Genomic DNA, 20000 nt, shown 5'->3' with positions numbered 1-20000 from the left:
TCTTATTAAGAAAAAAGTTGTTGAAAAGAGGAAAATGATGTATCTTTATTTCTTATTAGAAAAAACCCTGTAAAGAGGAAAATCATGCATCTTGTTTCTTATAAAGAAAAGCTACTGAATGAAGGACGGCGATGGGCTGCCTCGGGACCGGGACAGGTAGCGCTCCCTGAGAGGGTCTCCAAGGCGCCGAGGCGAGGGCGGGCGGGGGCCGGGAAGGCGGGGGTGGGCGGGAGAGGCTGAGGCGAGGCGTGCGGGGTGTCTCCTTGCCTCACTCAGTGTTCCTTCAGCTGGTGGTGGGTGTGCAAGTCCGGTGCGGGCGGGAAGCTGCGTCGCGCCCAGGAACCCGCGGTGTGTTGGCGCGCGCGCGCGGAACTCGAGAGAGAGGGCGGAAAATACGAAACGTTCACGAACGGGGGCGCCTGAGAACAGGACTGCCCTGGAACACGAACGGGGGTGGCGGAAATACGAACGCTCAGGAACACGAACAGGAGTCCATGAACACGTCCACGCAGGAGAACGAACGGGGGAGGCAGAAGAGAAGAACGCCCAGGAACACGGACGGGTTGGCGGAAAATGTATCGCACGAACGGGGATGGTGGAAAGTACTTGGTGCTCGAACCAGACTGGCGGAAAACACGGACGGTAGAAAGGCCGGCCAGGAAGACGAACAGGGTGATGGAAAACACGAATTATGGGAACACGGACGAGACGTTCAGGGTCCGTGGCCCCCAGTGGCTTCATGCTTAGTTTTATCTGGCTGTGACTTCATGATGGATGCGTGTGATTACCTTTGTTTATAATGTTTGTTTTTCAATGGTGCAATTTCACATATACTCGTGATTGTAACTCGTGTTGCAATGGAGTGAGGTATTTCATTCATGATTTTGCTGCGAGTGGATCTGAGTCTCCGCCGAAGTCGTATTGTAAATAGTTGTAAACAGTCATATTGTAAACTTTATTTTTATTGCATTATCCAATTTTGAAGTAATCCCTTGTTTATTTAAAAATTGATGTATTTTTACGTTTTCATATCACGTGTAGCCTATATGGTTGTGCTTATTGTGTTTAAAATATGCTGTCATCATGATTTTACAACGCAGTGTTGCGATAAGCAAGACCAGAGCTAATGCAACAATAATGATGATAGATTATATAGTTTCGCACAACTGCACGACTCTTGTAATAGCTCTTTAATGTGCTTTGAGCGAATATTAAGGAACTGAAGAAAGGAATAGATAATGAAAGGGAAATGATTTCAGCGACATTCCCCGCTTTCTTTGCACGCAGTTCGAGATCTTTTCCTCTTCCCTCATCGCAGGGAAAGCATCTCGCCGCGCGGCCATCGCTGTTGAATATTCTGAACATCACACATCTCTTTGTAGTCAATTTGTATATGATTTTTTATATTTCAACTTTTAGTTAATCACCTTGTATTTAGTTATTCATTTAAATGTATCAAGCTTCTTTGTCGTCACTTTGCATGCATTTATTTAAAATATATCGGTTTCAATTTGTATAACGGCCTTGCATGTAGGTCACCGAGGCGTCACATAAACATGCTCTTGAAACGCGAGTGGGTTTTGGTCAAACAAGGCCGGGCTGATGATTGGCTCGAGGAGCGATCCACCTGCCGAAAGCCTCGCGTATAAATAGTTTTGATCTGATTTATTGCGTCATTTCTGTGTGTGCAATAAGTGCTGTCCGTGGAGTGAAGTGAATGTGCATCTCTGTGCTTATTTGATTGGCGGATGCGTTTGCATATATTTGTATATTTTGTTTGGGTGTGGAATGGATACGATATGCAAATGGCTTACCTAGAATTGTTGTTTAGCGGAATTCTCCATTCGGGCTAGGAAGTCATTTCTGGAAATGCGATGGGATTGGCATTTTCACTAAGATAGGAAATATATATATATATATATATATATATATATATATATATATATATATATATATTTATATATTTATATATTTATATATTTATATATTTATATATTTATATATTTATATATTTATATATTTATATATTTATATATTTATATATATATATATATATATATATATATATATATATAATATATATATATATTTGTGTGGGTGTGTGTTTATATGAACTTTATCACTGTCACTGCACCCGTTGGTAAAGAAAATAAAATTATTTGCGCTCGATTATTACTGCCTTAGTATTTCTGGAAAATAATCGAGAGAATCCTTCAAAACTATCATTGCAAGAACAGCATTTCCAGTTCACCCAACGTGGGAAAAAGGCCATGGCGACGAGAAAGAACACCCTTCATTTTTAACGCGAATCCGTGACGCCGCCGATTGGATTTGACTCCAAGGAGAGACATTTCCCCGAGAGAGACGCATCCTAATCGCTTCCAATCGAACCGAGATTCGAGGCGGTTCACTTTGGCGAGGTCCGAATCCCGCCTGTTTAGGAGGGCGTGGAGAATCACATTTACATGGTTTAATTCACTCGGCGAGATGGCCAATTATCTCCATTAATAAAATCAGAAATGGCTAACATTTAATGTGCAAGATGAATTGTGTTGTTTACCTTCCTCGGCGACGAATTTGTCTCGAGGTCAATCATGCTTTCGCGGGCGCGTCGGAACGGCTCTTGGGAACGGCGAACGCCTCGATGTTCACGGAATTAGGATGGCACGTTGGCGCTGCCCTGCGAGGCCTCGTGGCGCCTTTGTTTTCCGTCGGGCAAACGCGCCAAATTCATTACACGGTTAAGGCTCGAAGTGTAGCGGAAAATTAATTATGGTTGGAAGTTACGTGAGGAAATCGAGTACCCAGGCCTCACTTTCTCCTGTGACGTCACGCTTCCACGGCAGGGTAGACCTCGTGGCCTCTTGAGCCGCCGCCGCGAGGCCGTTTGGGGATCAGCCTGGCGCGGGGCTGGGCGGACGTGAGCCCTTTGTGTCTCCCCCTCTCGTCTCCCTCTCCCCCTCTCGTCTCCCTCTCCCTCTCCCCCTCTCGTCTCTCTCTCCCTCCCCTTTTCTCTCTCTCTCTCTCTCTCGCCCTCTCCTCCCTCCCTCCCTCCCTCCCCACCCTGGAAAAGGCAATGTTCCTTTCCACAACACGACCCTCCAGTGGCCTAATGGCTTCTCCGCGTGATCGCCAAAGTAAAAGTAGAGGACGAGGCGGCGGAGGTCGGGGTTGCTCTCATCAGACTCATGTTTATTAAAGAATCACGTCGTGTGTACAAGCCATTGCGTAATTTCCTTCCTTTTTATCTTTTTCTTCCGTTGTGAGGGATCGCGTAGGTCGACCTGTCTGTGGCGTTCGGTGCGAGGTGGGAGGGGGAGGCGCAGGGGAAGGGGAAGCAGGGAGGAGGGATGGGAAGGGGGGAAGGAGGGAGGAGGGAGGAGAGATGGGACGGAGGAAAGAGGGAGGAGGGATGGGAAGGAGGGACGAGAGATGGGACGGAGGAAAGAGGGTGGAGGGATGGGAAGGAGGGAAGAGAGAGGAGGGAAGGAGGGAGGAGAGATGGGACGGAGGAAAGAGGGAGGAGGGAAGAGAGATGGGACGGAGGAAAGAAGGAGGAGGGATGGGAAGGAGGGAAGGAGGGGGAGAGATGGGACGGAGGAAAGAGGGAGGAAGGATGGGAAGGAGGTAAGGAGGGAGGAGAGATAGGAAGGAGGGAGGGAGGGAGGAGAGAAGTGACGGAGGAAAGAGGAAGGAAGGATGGGAAGGAGGGAGGAGGGAGGAGAAATGAGACGGAGGAAAGAGGAAGTAGAGATGGGACGGAGGAAAGAGGGAGGAGGGATGGGAAGGAGGAATAGGAAGGAGGGATGGGAAGGAGGAATAGGAAGGAGGAAGGAGGGGTGGGAAGGAAGGAGGAGAGATAGGCAGGCGAAGGGGGTTCGTGAGAGCCATAAAGTGCGCCGAGTCCCTACATGGGGTCCAGGCGGCCACAGGTTATCGCGGCTTGTTAAAACGATTCCCGTCGGGGGTCGACTCTCGCTTCGGGCGCGGGTGATCCTGCGCGGTTCCTTGCCGTCCGACTCCGAGCTCGCCAAGGAGCGGTCCGTCGCAGCCGCGTCAGCCTTGCATACGAACAAGGTCTTAAAAGATTCTCTCTCTCTCTCTCTCTCTCTCTCTCTCTCTCTCTCTCTCTCTCTCTCTCTCTCTCTCTCTCTCTCTCTCTCTCTCTCTCTCTCTCTCTCTCTCTCTCTTCTCTCTCTCTTTCTCTCTCTCTCTCTCTCTCTCTCTCTCTCTCTCTCTCTCTCTCTCTCTCTCTCTCCCTCCCTCTCCCTCTCTCTCTCCCTCTCCCTCTCCCTCTCCCTCTCCCTCTCCCTCTCCCTCTCCCTCTCCCTCTCCCTCTCTCCCCCCACACCCTGCCATGCACGCGAGGCACCGCGACTCCGACCTGCTTCCGTCGAGGAACCGGTCAAACAAACCGAAACGAAAGGGCGTGGAAGGGGCGGGAGAGAATAAGTAAGATAACAAGCGATAACAAGCCACCACACAGATACGGGAGCTGCCGAGAGCAACCGGACAGCCCGTGCGCGCGAGCCGAGAAGGGCGGAAGGGCCTGGCGCCGCCGTCACGAGGGAGGGCGGCTTCGCTCTTGCGATCGCACGGGAGGAAGGGCGTTGCAGGCGAAGGACGCGTCCACCCGCCGGCAGGAGGTGTCTCCGTGCGCACGCGCGGAGGAGACCGGTTTTGATATTTTTCTGTTCATTATTATTATTATAATTATCATTATTATCATCATCATCATTATCATTGTCATCATTGTTATTGTTATTGTCATTGTCATTGTTATTGTTGTTCTTCTTATTATTATCAATATTGTTATTATTATTATTATTATCATTATCATTATCATTATCATTATCATCATCACTATTATTATTAGTATAATCATCATCATCATCATTATCATTATATTAATTTTTATATTTTTATTTTTTTCTATTATTATTTTGGGGGAGGGTTGGAGGGCGCAGAAAGAATGTTCCTTCCGCCATCTTCGGGACCTGTTTTCATTTTTTAGTCAGAGAAGCGATGATAAGCGAAAGATAAAAGAAGAGCCTTAGAAAAAAAAACACTAGTAAGAAAGAGCCGAGAGGAAAGAGGGAGAAACCGGTCGCATAAAATAAATGAAAACCACTTTCGAGTGCGAGAGACAGACAGGCAGATACACAGAAAGACAGACACAGACAGATACATAGTTAGACAGATAGACAGATACAAAGATAGACAGACATATTGACAGACACAGACAAACAGGTAGATAAAAAGACACGCATACTCGCGCACAAATAGACAAGCAGCCCCAGACAGACCGCTGGCAGACAGACGAGGAGGGGAAGAACCTCCATCGCAGCCGGATCATCGGCGGCGCTTCTTCCCCCCCCCCCACCCACGCCCACGCTTCTTCCCCCCCCCCCCACGCCCACGCCCCCGCCCACGCCCCCCGCCGCCCGCCGTCGCTCGCGATTTCGGCGCGTCATTTTGCACTGGTTCGCGGCACCTGTAGGGTGCGATTTTTTAGTGGGGGAGGGAGGGGGAGATGTAGTGGGGGAGGGAGGGGGAGATGTAACAGATGGGAATGACTTTCTTTTCCCGATTTTCTGTTGCCTTTTTTTCGATTTTCTGTTCCCATTTTGTGAACGTGGACATGGTCGCGTAGGAGGCCGTGCGCGGCGGGTCGGAGCTTGAGGCGGAACTGTGGCGCAAGGCGTCGCTGCCGTCGACTTTGCCTTGCTCCGACGATGGCCGTCATCGCCGTCATCCTCGTCACTCACTTAAGCCGCCGTTCAGTCTATACGAGAGACTCTCGAGTTGCAAGATACTCGATCCCAGATGCACACTCAACACCCCGCGCTGATACAGACACTAAGCATTATTGCTGCCGTTGCACCGTCTGGGGATTGATATAATGATGTTTTTTACTGATAATATTAATGATAATTTTATTTGCAAGAAGAACAATATTGAGTTATACTGGATATTTTGGTGATAATGAAGATGATATTAAAAGTAATGAGGATAATGAAATATTTGTTTCATAAAAAAAATGGTTATGACCCTTACAAACAACAAGAGCAACATAAAGAGACAGCTCTTCCTTTTCCTGCTCCAATGAGAGCGCTGCGGCGGGAGCGGTAGTGCAAGTGAAAGCCGCGGGTCGCGGGTCGGAAATGCTTCGGGGGCGTAGACGCTGCTTGGGGGCGAGAAGCAGGTTGCTTGAGTGGACTTGGAGAGGGATTGCGCGAGAGGGATAGAGAGGAGTGAGAGGTAGAGGTGGAGGCGGAGGTAGAGGAAGAAGTAGAAGTAGGCGAAGACGAAGAGGTAGAAGTAGAGGTAGAAGAAGAAGAGGAAGAGGTGGAAGGAGAGGTAGAAGAAGAGGAAGAGGTAGGGGAAGGAAGATATGGATTGATAGGAAGCAAGAGTACACGGAAAGTAGACGAAGATTAATTGGTAAGGGAAGGAAAGAAAGAGACGGACATACAGATAGTCAGATAAAGAGGGAAAGGATACGGGTATGGACATAGGGAGGTGAGAGAAGTGGGGAAGGCGTTAAGGAAAAGAGACAGAAAGACAGACAGACGAAAACAGAAAAGAAGAAAGAGAGAGAGACAGAGAAGGAGGACGAGAGAAGGCTACGCATACACACAAGAACCAGGTAGAGGCAGGGAAACCGACAGGTAGGAGCTGGCGCGCGGCGAGTGGGCGGGTGGGCGGGTGGGGTGGTGGGTGAAGGTGAGGGCGGTGTTGCAGCCAGGAATGTTGCTTATGTATACTGCTAATGTTGGGTTGCACATCGGAGGCTGCCACAAGGAACATTCTAGCCCCGTGCTGAGGAGGCTCAGCTGGGTTGGAAAGTTACTGTTCTGGCTCATATGCTATTCCGTTTACTTCTTTTTCTCTTTTTCCTTCTTTCTTTTTCTTGTTCCTCTTGCTCATGTTCTTCTCCGTTTTCTTTATTATTATTATTATTATTATTATTATTATTATTATTATTGTTATTACTATTAGTAATAGTAGTATTCCTCTTCTTCCTTTTCCTATTCTTATCCTTCTTCTTGTCCTTGTACATCTTCAACTTCTTCTTCATTGCGGGGTTCTTACTTTCATAGGTGTGAATTAGGCTTGTCGATATCTTAGATGTATGTAGAAGATACCTATGCATTTATTCGGGTTGCTGTGACACAAAATATAGTCGTTGTTGTTGGTGTTTTAAAAGCGAGTTCTTTTTTAAGGAGTTTACGCTCGACATGTGATACGCGGGCGGGTTCTTCGGTGGGAACCCACACTCCCGCCTGACCTCCCTTTCCCTCGGCTGTTTTCCTTCCTCTTCATTTTTCGCTTCTTATCTCTCTTCCATGATGGTATCTCCCTTTCTCTTATATCTCTTGTTTCTTCCTCTCTTAGTTGTCTCTTGTAATCCGTTTCGTCTGCCTGACTCCCTTTCCTTTCTCTTATCTCCCTTCTTTACTCTTCTGATTGTCTCCATTGTCTCTCTATTTCATATTTCCCTTCTTTCCTTCCTTCCATTCTTTTTCACTTATCTCCCTCCTTCTCTATTTTCTTGTCTCCTCCCCCACTCTTTCGCCATTTATTCTTCTCCTATTTCACCTATCTCCCTTCTTCCCTATTTTGCCGATCTCCCTTTTTCCCACTTTCTCCTAGCCCCTCTTCCCCTCTCTCGCCTCCCTCCCTTCTCCTCCTTTCTCTTACTTTGGACGAGAGAGAGAGAGAGAGAGAGAGAGAGAGAGAGAGAGAGAGAGAGAGAGAGAGAGAGAGAGAGAGAGAGAGAGAGAGGAGAGAGAGAGAGAGAGAGAGGTCGTCCCGTCACGGGAGTGCGAAGGAGATAAGCAGGAAACAAGAGGTGGAGGCAGCGATGGGGAGGAGGGGGGGGGAGGGGGCGAGTAAGGGATGGTATGGGATGGAAGGTGATGAGAGGAGAGAAGTGAGGAGAGGAGAGGAGAGGAGAGGAAATGAGAGAAGGAGAGGAATAGCGAGGTTTAGGGGAAAGCAAGAAACGAGGCTAGATAGAGAAAAGAAGAGAAGGAAATGAGAGGAGAGAGGGGGGGGGGGGCGAGCGGGCCCGGGCGCCTTCGTGCTCCTTCGTGCATCGGGGACGCTGACGGATGGCGCTGCAGAGGCCCTCCTCGAAGCCCCTCCAGCCGGCGCCTCCTAAGGCTGGGACCCGAAGTGACTCATTTTTCAGTCTCGCTTTTCGACATTTATCTTTACGGACTGTGCGGAAGTCGAGGAAGGAAGATCCGGATGCTTTTTTTCGCGTGTGCGAAGAGAAGCGGAAAAGAAAAGTAAAAAACAAAATGAAAGAGAAAGGAAAGTGTCCCAAGTATAGGCAACAATAAACGTGTATAAAAGCGAGAGGAAAACATCACAAGGACAGGCAGCAGCAGACGTGTACCCAGCTGTTGGATGCAGATAAAACCTCGTCGGTAGAGATTGGACGCAGGAGAGTGCGACAGCTGATACGACGATGAAGAGCAGGCCGCAGGACGACCAGTGACACCAATTTGACAGCTACAGGACGTCTCCCGCATCCTTCGCAGATCCTCTATCTCATTATCGACGTTGATTTGCATCCCAATCACGGTCCGCTTAGGGAGACAAGGGTGTTGCGGCGGGCAACACGGCCGCCATGTTGCCGGTCGGTGGCGCTAATCAGCTGAGTGGCGGGGGGGGGGGGTCCAGCCGAAGGAGAGTATTAGGATTTTTTTATGATACTTATTTGATTGGAAACGAAAGCATTGGGATTCCGAGGGGTCGGATTGTCAAAGAGGAGATTTAGGAGGGAGTTCGATGTCCTTAGAGTTTTAGTGTATAAGAAGTTCTAGGATTAAAAAAGGTTGGTTTCGAAAAAAAAGTTTTCCGAAAATGAATTCAGTTTTTCAAAGTAGGAGATCTAGTTTTACACAAAGGTTTCGGTTGTTCATTAGCTCTTCGGTATCACAGAAAACGAGCAAAGTCTAGGATCATAGTAGGAGCTTATAGAAAACGGGCTTTTTTGAATCTATGAATGAGCATGTTTATGGGAAGCAAAGAGTAATGGATTGTTATCATGGAGGCATCGAGATGCGTCGGGGAAATTATATTGGGTTTATTAACAGCAGAAACGCTCTCCAGAGAAAAGCAGGAATCGCTATCTCCGTGTGTGATGCCATTCATAAAAGTAAATCAAATACAGAAGATAATGAAGTCTGTCGGCGATGCCAGCGTTTAATAAAAGCAAATCAGATGCAGGAAGCTAATGGAGGAGACGATCTCCCAGTCTTTTTCCCATTCGCGAGCACCTTCTGACTGCATGGCTTCCGCGAGCCACTTCGTTCGAACACGCCCGAATCACGCCGTTCGAACACAGCAAACCCGTCCCGAGATAAGCGAGATAAATTGGCGCCTTTTGACGATCCTGCTGCATCTCCCGCGAAGCCTCGCCGTTCATCACGGGGTCGATAGCATCGCCTCCCGCGCCGCCGCCTTCGCCGTCCTCGCACTCATTATGAGAGTCGTCATAGGCAGTATTGCCATGTCGCCTGGCCGGGCGGAGGCCTGCATGAGGTATGGCAACACGTGTGCAACATTCCTTATCACCGGGCAGCAAGACGTAAACAAACCGGTCCCGGGACCCGGCGCCCGTTGGGGAGCTTCCTCCCCCCCGCCCCCCCTCCTCTTTTTCGCTTTTCCTTCTCCTTCACCTTCTCATTCTCTTTCTCCTCCTTTTCTTCCTTCTTCTCTTACTTCTCCTCACTCACTCCCCTACACCTTTCTCTCGCCCCATCCCCTTCCCTTCTCTTCTTTGAAGTGACAATCGACGCACGTTCGTATCTCTCTCTCTCTCTCTCTCTCTCTCTCTCTCTCTCTCTCTCTCTCTCTCTCTCTCTCTCTCTCTCCTCTCTCCTTCTCTCTCTCTCACACACATACACACACACAAACAAACACACACACACACACCCACACACACACACACACACACACACACACACACACACACACACACACAAACATGTAATATAAATATATATATATATATATATATATATATATATATATATATATATATATATATATATATATATATATATATTTCACGATGCAAGCAAATGGGTAGATTTCCTCCTCCGTCTTTCTTTTTCTTGTTCCATTCCATTGAAAAACGAGTCTTTACACTCGCTGCAGCAGTTTGTTTACGAAACGCCCCTCGCCCGCCCGCCTTATAAGCCCACGCGCCGCTCCTTCCGGGCGCCGCGGGGGCCGAGGGCGCCGCAAGGACAGCTCGCCTGTTCGGAAGGAGAAGCGGGCGGCGGGAAGGAAGGCGTCGACTCCACGGGAACCGCACGCGGGATTTCATTGTCTGAGCGATCACTTCATAGTCTGCCTTGTCCTGGTTTGTGTTGTTGGGTCTCCTTTGTAACATATCGAAAGATGTAAATGGGTTTGTCTGTGAAGCAGATGAATAAAGGACTAAATGAATGACAAGAAAAGACGTCTCTCTCGTTTATCTATCTGCAACTCTTCTTACTTTTAATCAGATGATCCTCATTCACGTGAACCGTTTCAGTTTTCATTATATACTTTTCCTATTTTCTGATTCCAATTTCTTTGTTTACATCTTACTCTTCACACTTGTATTTGTTGCGTTTTCCTTGTTCCCTCATTTCACACATCCTTTCCCTCCTTATTTCTCCCTGTTCCTTCTCTTCCTTGTTTCTTCCTGTCGCCGCTGCCCCTTCTCCCTTTCTCTCTTCCCTCGCCCAGTCTCCCTCCCCGTGCCTTCCGCATTTGGCTATTCAAATCGTGACTGTTATAAGCTGGGTGTCATGACCTGTGGCCATTCGACCCCGTGACCCTGAGCTACGGTGTTTCTGAAGCCCTCTCTTCTCTCGGTATTCTCTGTCTGTTTATCTCCCGGACTCTGTCTGTCTTTGACCTTGTTGCACTCTCTCCCTCCCTCTCTCTCTCTCCCCCCCCCCTCTCTCTCTCTCTCTCTCTCTCTCTCTCTCTCTCTCTCTCTCTCTCTCTCTCTCTCTCTCTCTCTCTCTCTCTCTCTCTCTCTCTCTCTCTCTCTCTCTCTCTCTCATATCCTCCGCTCTCACCTGACGGGTTGTTTCCGGGAACAGACGATCCCGAGCGTGAGTCAGCCACGAGTCCTTGACCTTGCTGTGTTTTCCTCGAGGATCTTTGTATCTCTGAGCGTGAAAATAGGATGATAGAGATGAGGAGGAAGGATGGCATTAGTAGTAATATTGATCATGGTAATGATAATGAAAATTATAAAAATTATCGTAATGATCACAATAATCATGATTATAAAAATGATAATATGTAGTAATAATAATAATAATGAGAAGGAGAAGAAGAAGAAGGACAAGGGGAAAAGAGAGTGAAAAAGAAAAGAGGCCGATGGCTTGTCCGCGCGGGGCCCGAGACCCTCGGGTGGACGCCCACGTTGCTTAGAGTGCGTGGAAGATGAAGCCAGACAAGCATGGACACTTGATAATGTGAAGGTGCGTTGGAGAGCGTGTAAAGCAATGGGAAAAGCTGGATGGCGTTAGAAATAGGGAATCAGGAAAATATAGACACTTGGTTGTTTTTTGCTTGGGTGGGTTGGAAGAGCGTGTAAAGATTTATGAAAATCGAACCAGTGTTAGAAAATGAAATCAGACAAGCGTATATTACTTGGGTTGCTTTTTGTGGGTGAATTAAAGAGCGTGAAAGGCAGAAAGAAAATTTAGAGGGTGTTGGAGAATGAAATCAGACAGGCTTAGGGAAAAGTGCTGACGGTGGTGAGGATCAAGAGTTCAAATGCTCTTTAAGACAGGTTTTGCTGCGTCTACAAGTTTAGTTTTTTCTAGTACAATAAATGTGGAGGATGTTTTGAATTCATTGTTTGTCTAGTATATACCTTTAAATTTATTTTCAGTTCTGATTTCTATTTTAGTTTCCATTTTTCATTTTCAGTTATGATGTCGCATTAGTTTCTTCACACATTTTATCTTATTGTCTTCCTTATCATATGCATCTTTTGTCTTTGTTTCGCCTAGCAAGCGCCACAAAAATATATTAATGGATTAGTGTACTTTCCTGGACTCTCAAATCCTGAACGAGTACGTGCAGCATTCAGAAACACCTTCGAGCAAGAAGGAATAGAAACCGTCGAGGGTCTGACTGCATGACTGCATGCCCGAGAGAACGTCTTAAGAAAAAAAAAAATATCACATCGAAGAATTCAGTTATATGTTCTGTTGACTTGTGTAGTTTTTAGTGTGATGCGTAAAAAGAAATAAAAATAGAAAGAAAGAAATAAAGAAAACGCATCGAGTGTGCGCTTGGCGTTGTGGGCACTGATGCGAATAAAGACATTGGGGCTCGAGGCACTCTGGGTACACGATCGTCCTCTCTGAGAACACGAGACAACGCGACAGTGTTAATGGGGCAGTTAGCCTTATGCGCGGGGTGAGGGCAGGGGGCACGAGAGCGGGGGGAGGGGGGCTTCTCCTCCTGCTGGTCGCGGGACACAAAAGGAAGACTCGAATCGTGGTGTCCTTTGGGTGTCAGGAGGACTCGCAGGACGCAGGAGTCTCTCGACTTATACGGGCGGGGAGCACAGTGGAGTGGCGGAGTGTTGGGGTGAGGGGAGGTGGGGCGGGTGAGGGAGGGGCTGAATCAGCGGGTCAGTGAGAAGGCGCGAGGGAGGGAGGGAGGCGTTAGCGAGTGAGTGATGGACGCGGGGAGCGGCCCGGTAAGGAGACCCTCCCAGCGTGGCAGCGGATGGATCGTGTATGATATATTTCCCTGGGCTAGGCGGACTGTGCCCCGCCCATGCCCTGGCTCTTGGGTGATGGATGGCGTGCCCACTCCGGCTTAAATGCTCGAGTCGCGCGGCATTGAGGGCTCCTTGTCTCGACGGGGCATCACGTTAATCATGCGTTATATAAAAGAAATAATAAATGGGATTGAGATGTATGGCAGAACGACAGATGGGAAGCGCGCTCGCCCTCGGACTTCGCAGCTACAAATCTCCCGTCTCCCGCTGCATCCGAGGCTGTGCAATGGCAACACTAACTTGGTAACATCAAAGATAGGTCTCATTTGGCGGCCGCATGGGGGGGGGGGCGGGTCTGGCCGTTGCCACGTGACCACCGAAGCGTCTGCGAGGAACGAGGAGCCAATCAGCGACCTCGACACAAACAGCCCCTGATAAGCATGTGGAGCAGCAGAACGAGCCATAACTCGCGGCACCTCAGCACGGAGTTCATTAAGCGTCGCCCTTGGCAGGTCATGTGGCATTAGGCCAGGGGCTTCCTTATCGTCGTGATGCCCGGATGCCCGAGGCCATCCCGCGGCGCAGTCTGGCGTGAGGCGCTTAAGTCGCCTCTGAGTTCCTTCGCTAAAAAGGCTTCGGGAAATCGTATAAACAAATCACATTATTTTTGCTTTTATTTATTGTAGCAATTTTTTTGCCTTGCAAGAGTGTCTTCAAGTTCAATTTTTGGGTGTCAGACACTGTAGTTATTTTTCTGACGTATAAAGAACATACATATGATGAAAATAAGATCATCCACAGTAAGAACTGAAAATAAACGTTACGTTTCGAACTCCTCACGAGTTTCTCGCCAGACGACCTTTATCCATTTTGGTTAATTATTCGTTTGAAAGGGAACTTGTGAAGAGTTCGAAACGGAACATTTATTTTCAGTTCTTACTGTGGCTGTTTTCTTTTTCATCTTTGTGTACACGTTAATGTGTTTGTGTTCATATATATGGTTACTTGTGTTTACCGAAGTCCACACTTTTTAGAGAATAATAATCAAAATCGACAAACATATATCCTTATGACTTGAAAACGCAAATGAAGTTCTCTGCCTCCGCCACCCCTGTTAACCAAGAGTGAATCTGCCGCGTTTCCTTTCCAAAAGTGATTTTCACCCTTTGCGTCATTCCATCAGTGGGACATTCTAGTGGATCGCACAGAACGCAAAACAGGAAACGCAACACAACGAAACGCAGACCTAAGACCTGGAGTGCACGAGTCAATCAGGCATATTAGAAATAAAAACGAAGACCGAAGTGTTGCGTCTCCTGTGTCACCCGAGGAGGAGGCGCCGCGATGGGCACCTTGAGGTCGAGGGGCGTGTAGCATGCCCTGGCGCCATCCCGGGGACCTGTGCAGCCTCGACCTCGTGCTCTTCCTCCTCCCGTTCTCCGTTTTCGTTGTGTTCTTCATGTCCACCGTCATGCTCGCCATCAAGAAGTACTTCACTCGACGCCGGAGGAACTCGGCCGATTACGTAAGTGGGAGGAAGGTGGATAGGGGGTCGGTGGGGCGGGGGCCGGGAAGGGAGGGAGGAGGCTGTTCGGGTCTGTGCAGTGTCCTTATTTTGGTGTTAACCTTTTTCTTCTACTGAAGGTGGAATAAGTTTATGATGGCAATGTGAACGAGATATAAAAAAGATGAATACTAAATGGTGACGCATTTGAATGGCTGGTATTGGCATATACTCTGTGCAGTGGTGTAGTCATGAGATTATCACGTGGTTGGTTTTCTTTAGAACGATTTTTTGTCTTGATATTTATAATATTAGGTATCATGGCATGAACGTTGGTATATTACCACTTTTTGTGGATTATATTACCACTTTTTTTGGATTATATTTACTGCATATTGTTAATGTGTTTTATCATTCAGTAAAAGTAGTTTGAATTGATTAACCTGAATTTTGCCATCATACGTGTACAGCTTGTAAAACATTTTCAAATTTCAATAACATTAGGTCATATATAAAAGATATCCAAATATAAACACAACGTTAAACTAGAAGGGACTTTACAGTAGTTACCCTTCGTTCAACCCACGTTCTCTTCCGATGATGTTAACGCCCGTTTTCTTCTCTGCAGGATTCCTCAGGGCTGACTTGCACATGCCCGCAGAGCGCCTCCTCCAAGAGGCGATCCCTGAGGGACACGCTCACGCTCCCGAGACTCGCCCTTGCGTCCGAGGCCGCCTCTAACCAAGATGACGGACGATCCAGCTCGTCCTCCCTCCACGAGTATCCTCGCTACCGCCGAAGCATTAGCCTGGGCCAGATCCTGCAGCACTCGGACGGCCCCTACAGCGACGGCTTCAACAGCGCCGGTAGCACGTACCCCGGCAGCAGCGAGACCTCGCCCGACACGCACACCGACGCCACCGGGCGGGAACTGAGCGACTTCGAGAAGGAGAACCTGCTGTTCCTCAAGGACTTGGACAACAGCTATCACCGACCCTTGACGCAGAGCCTTAGCAACACCAGCCTTGGCTCGACCTTCTCCGAGGACTCTCTCACAGGTAGGGAGGAGGCAGAAAACTCATTTCATTTTTTCGTGTAACAGAAACGTTATTTTATTTAATGAAATGGCAAAAAAAAAAGTGTTTGCGTATCTTAAGGACGAAGAAGTATTTTTTTCTTACAAACGCATTTCGCAAACATAATGAACCAAACTTGAAAACGCCGTGTGATTACTAAGACGTTGATTGATTGCCTTAACATCCCCGACGTCGAGCCCGCGGTCAGCTGGCGCCGAGACCCGCGATGAGGCCATAAGGCAAAACTCCCGAGCGGCCTTGACGGCGCGCCGAACCTAATACCTTTATCTCTGTGGGTTCGAAAAGTGAATTTTTTTATTTGGCAGTTTATGTCCCCATGCTTTCCTTATGTGTGCGAGTTGGCCGTTAAACTTCGGCCGCTTTTATTTATAGTTCGCCCTTTTCCCTTCGAGAGGAATGAAGAAAAATCATCCGTTGCTTATTGGCAAGTCGAGGCGGAAGGCGAAGACGAGGCCGCTGAGGAAAATCATGGAAACCACGTACCCTGAGAGAAACCACGGAATAACGGGGATGGAAGAAGATTAACTCAGTTATTAACTCTTATATATTTCTCATGTGGAATAACGTGGATAAAATGAGATTTGTTTAACTCCGTTATTCCTTGTTTTATGCATTTTTTTCGTATGGAATAATGTGGACGAAATAAAATTGATTAATTTAATTATTCCCTTATATCTTTTCATAAGAAATAATGTGGATGAAATGAAATTGAATTAACATGAATGGAGATTAATTAACACAGTTACAATCCCAATTAAGTAACTGATTAACCCAATTAATCCCTCATATCTCTTCCATGCTGACAAGAGCTAATCAGATCATTTCCTTAAAAGGGCCTCGCAAGGAGTCTTAATTCACCGTCCCTTCAGCCCCGTTTCACTCCGGACAACTTTTACGGATTTACGATATAAAAAATCTCGGAAAATGAGAACGAAACGAAAATGAAAAAAAAAACAGAATTTACCAGATTTATTATTTTATTTCGTAGATTCGATTTTCCGCCGCCCGAGAAATTGAATGGCCAAATAAGCAAATCGTTTTCTTGTTCTGCTGTTTCTTAGGCGGAATCTTTATTCGTTGTCGTTTTCTTGCTCTTTCTACTTGTATTTTTAATTTAATTTTTATTTCAGACTGAACATCTGTTTTCGTTTATTTTTCTGCTTCTTTTTTCTATTCACCTTTCTCATCTATTCCTCATCCTCCTTTTTCGTCTTCTTCATCTTTCTCTTCTACTCTTCATCCTCCTCCTTTCTCTTCTTTTTCTTCTTGTCCCTTACTCTTTCGCTCGCTCACTCAATGACTCCCTCCCTCCCTCACTAACCCACCCACTCACTCACTCACTCTTTCACTTACCATCTCACTCACTCACTCCCTTCCTTCAAATCACATCCCTCCCTCCCTCCCTTCCCTAACTCACTCACTCATTCTCTGCCTCCCTCCCTCCACCACACCAAGTCGCACAACTCACTCTATTACTCACTCATGAAACATTCACAGTCAGTCTCTCTTGCTTGCAGAACTTGTTGAAAGCAGAGCAACTACACATTTCAGGGAAAAGATTAGGGACTGATTCAGTGCACCAGCGCATAATTAGGCTTTGTTGGTTAATGTATTTTATATTAAGTCTGTTTGGCTAATTACCTCTGTCGAGCTGCCTAGCTGTATATATTTGTTTGTTTTTATTGTTTATTGGTCTATCTCTGTTTCTCTGTCTTTATTTCTTTCTTTCTCTCTCTCTCTCTCTCTCTCTCTCTCTCTCTCTCTCTCTCTCTCTCTCTCTCTCTCTCTCTCTCTCTCTCTCTCTCTCTCTCTCTCTCTCTCTCTCTCTCTCTCTCCCTCTCTCCCTCTTCCTCTCTCTTCCTCTCCCTCCCTCCCCCCCTCTCTCTCTCTCTCTCTCTCTCTCTCTCTCTCTCTCTCTCTCTCTCTCTCTCTCTCTCTCTCTTTCTCTCTGTCTCTCTCTCTCTCTCTCTCTCTCTCTCTCTCTATTTATCTATCTATCTCTCTATCTCTCCTTCCGTCCCTCCGTCCCTCCCTCCCTCTCTCTCTCTCTCTCCCTCTCCGCCTCTCCCTCTCCCTCCCTCCCTCCCTCCCTCCCTCCCTCCCTCCCTCCCTCCCTCCCTCCCTCCCTCCCTCTCTCTCTCTCTCTCTCTCTCTCTCTCTCTCTCTCTCTCTCTCTCTCTCTCTCTCTCTCTCTCTGTCTCTCTCTCTCTCTCTCTCTCTCTCTCTCTCTCTCTCTCTCTCTCTATATATATATATATATATATATATATATATTATATATATTATATATATACATATATACATATATATATATATATATATATATATATATATATATATATATACATATATATATATATATATATATATATATATATCCCTCCCTCCGTCCGTCCCTCCGTCTCTCTCTCTCTCTCTCTCTCTCTCTCTCTCTCTCTCTCTCTCTCTCTCTCTCTCTCTCTCTCTCTCTCTCTCTCTCTCTCTCTCTCTCTCTCTCTCTCTCACTCTCTCTCTCACTTTCTCATACTCTCTCACGTTCACGTACACATAACCAGAACCGCACGCTTGCCGCGAAAGGCGTTCGAAACTTGCGTCGAAAATGTAAGCAAAACTTCGTGTGTCGCGACTTGGCAGAGGCGAGGGCTGCGGCGAGGGCCACAGTAGTTGTCGAGGAGCAGCAGGGATTGCATCATCGTAGCGCGTGCCTTGTCACTCGAGCCGCAGAGAGGAGTGCGAGCTGCAATGCCGGCGTGACGGTTCATTAGATTATGCGTTCAGTTACTGATTCATACTCGTGTGATAAAGACGTTAAGACGTTGAGGCGCCCTCAGCCGCCCCCAGCCGTTGTTCGCAAATTCAAAGGCGATGCTTAGTTATCCGTGACATTTTGTTTCTATTGTTTTTTTTCTCTCTCATCATGGCGAGACAAGGTAAATGGATGAACCTTTCAAAAGAATGTTTCGTTCGTGATAATGAGTGATATTTGTGGAGAGAAAGATCAGTTTGTGAGTGTCCATTCTTTCTGTCGTCTTACGCAACGGTGACTCGCAAAAGAAGAGTGAAAACAAGCACAACAAATACGAGGAACGAAACGAAAAAAAGAGACGAAGAATGAAAAAGAATATGAACAGAAGAAAGGAGAATGTCACGCCAGTTTTCCTCTCCCTCTGAACCAATAGAAGAAAAGCCAAAAGGTGAAGGGCCAGTCATCAATGGCGCTTTTGCATTTTTTAAAACTAAGATAGGAGTTTCTATTTTTCATGACGCCATTTAAACGAAAAAAAAATCTTATTAAACCAAGCACGGCGACCCCTCAGCTAAAAGCACGGAGACGAAGACAAATGGACCAATGATAATAAAATGCAATGAGGAGAGTGAAAAAACGCGTGATTTGGCCGATCCGCGAAATCGCAGCCAGACCAACTTGGGAGGCGGCGCTGTCTCCCGCGGCGCGAGGGTCGAACGCTCATCCGAAAGCGAAGTTACGACGTGTGCGGGGGGGGGGGGGGGGGTGGATAGAAAGTAGATCGATGAATGAGATCCAGGCGAGGGCTTTGGCTTTAGGGCGGATTAAGGGAGGGCTTTGTGAATTTCTTGTGTTGGTGCACAGGATTAGCACGGAGTATTTGTTTGGGCTTACTTGTTTTTTGCTCATGGGTTTATTTCCTTTGATTACGAGAATATCGACGGTTGATTTAGTGTTGATTCGCAAACATGGGTGCTAAACAGTTGCAAATCGCTCACCCAAGAAAGATATATATATATGTATATATATATATATATATATATATATATTTACATATATATATATATATATATATATTTACATATATATATTTACATATATATATATATATATATATATATATATATATATATATTTACATATATATATATATATATATATATTTACATATATATATTTACATATATATATTTACTTTTCTTCTTTGCCAAAGGTGAATATTTGCCAGGTACAATGTGCAAAATTGTTTAATTACTGGATCAGAAAAAATCAGGCTTTCGTTCCCTTACCATGTTCCTCATATATCGATTTACAGTGCACAAAAAGGGGGGGGGGCGGTATACCCAGGTGTGACATAAACAAAGAAGAAAAGGTGTTATTTTTTGTTCATCCATCCTATTCACCTGGAAAATTTCTGTTCACTCCAAGGACGCTTAGAGTCTGTAAACGTCGGCTCTCGTTCTGTGAACTTTGACAGAAGCAAAACAAAATGGCTCTTTATTTAATTTGCCGAAGATAACTTTCCCGCGCAGAAAGCAGAATTCCTTGCAAAGTTTAGGAAAGTTAGTTTGTTGTGCCTCGGCGAGCATTTTGCCAGAACTGTGTTGCCTTACATGGAATGGATATTTTTGTTCTTTTAATGGCGACTTTTGTATCTGTTGAAGTTACCGGATTATTTCTTGGTATTATTTCGACTGGTTATGCCCGTTTGCCTGCTTCGTATGGCGATAATAAATAGAATGTCCTAAAATGCATCATTGTAATTTTTCAGGAATAGAACTTATTTTCCTAATTACTAATAGCACATTCAAAGACAATAATGACGTTGGAAGGGTAGCGAAAACCTGAGGAAAATGAATTGAAGAGAAATCCCAAATGCCGAATTGCACG

The 20000-nt window shown here is 46.5% G+C and overlaps 1 protein-coding gene across 21 annotated transcripts in view; it reads left to right on the top strand.

Annotated features, from left to right (window-relative positions):
- Nucleotides 1–20000, top strand: part of LOC113806428 (nucleolar protein dao-5) — a 481722-nt gene that overhangs the window by 192491 nt on the left and 269231 nt on the right. For 15 of the 21 annotated variants that reach the window (XM_070145096.1, XM_070145085.1, XM_070145093.1 and 12 more), the window contains one exon: nt 14896–15325. In XM_070145096.1, coding sequence (XP_070001197.1) covers nt 14896–15325 — 430 coding nt within the window. Of the gene's footprint in view, nt 1–274; nt 349–13946; nt 14289–14895; nt 15326–20000 lie in introns of those variants that run through there. The other 6 variants (XM_070145105.1, XM_070145103.1, XM_070145101.1 and 3 more) reach the window with 2 other exon arrangements.

The sequence above is a fragment of the Penaeus vannamei genome, chromosome 33 (assembly GCF_042767895.1).
Source record: "Penaeus vannamei isolate JL-2024 chromosome 33, ASM4276789v1, whole genome shotgun sequence".
NCBI lineage: Eukaryota > Metazoa > Arthropoda > Malacostraca > Decapoda > Penaeidae > Penaeus > Penaeus vannamei.
The sequence above is the reverse complement of the archived record's forward strand: the minus strand, read 5'-3'. Positions and strand labels throughout refer to the sequence as shown.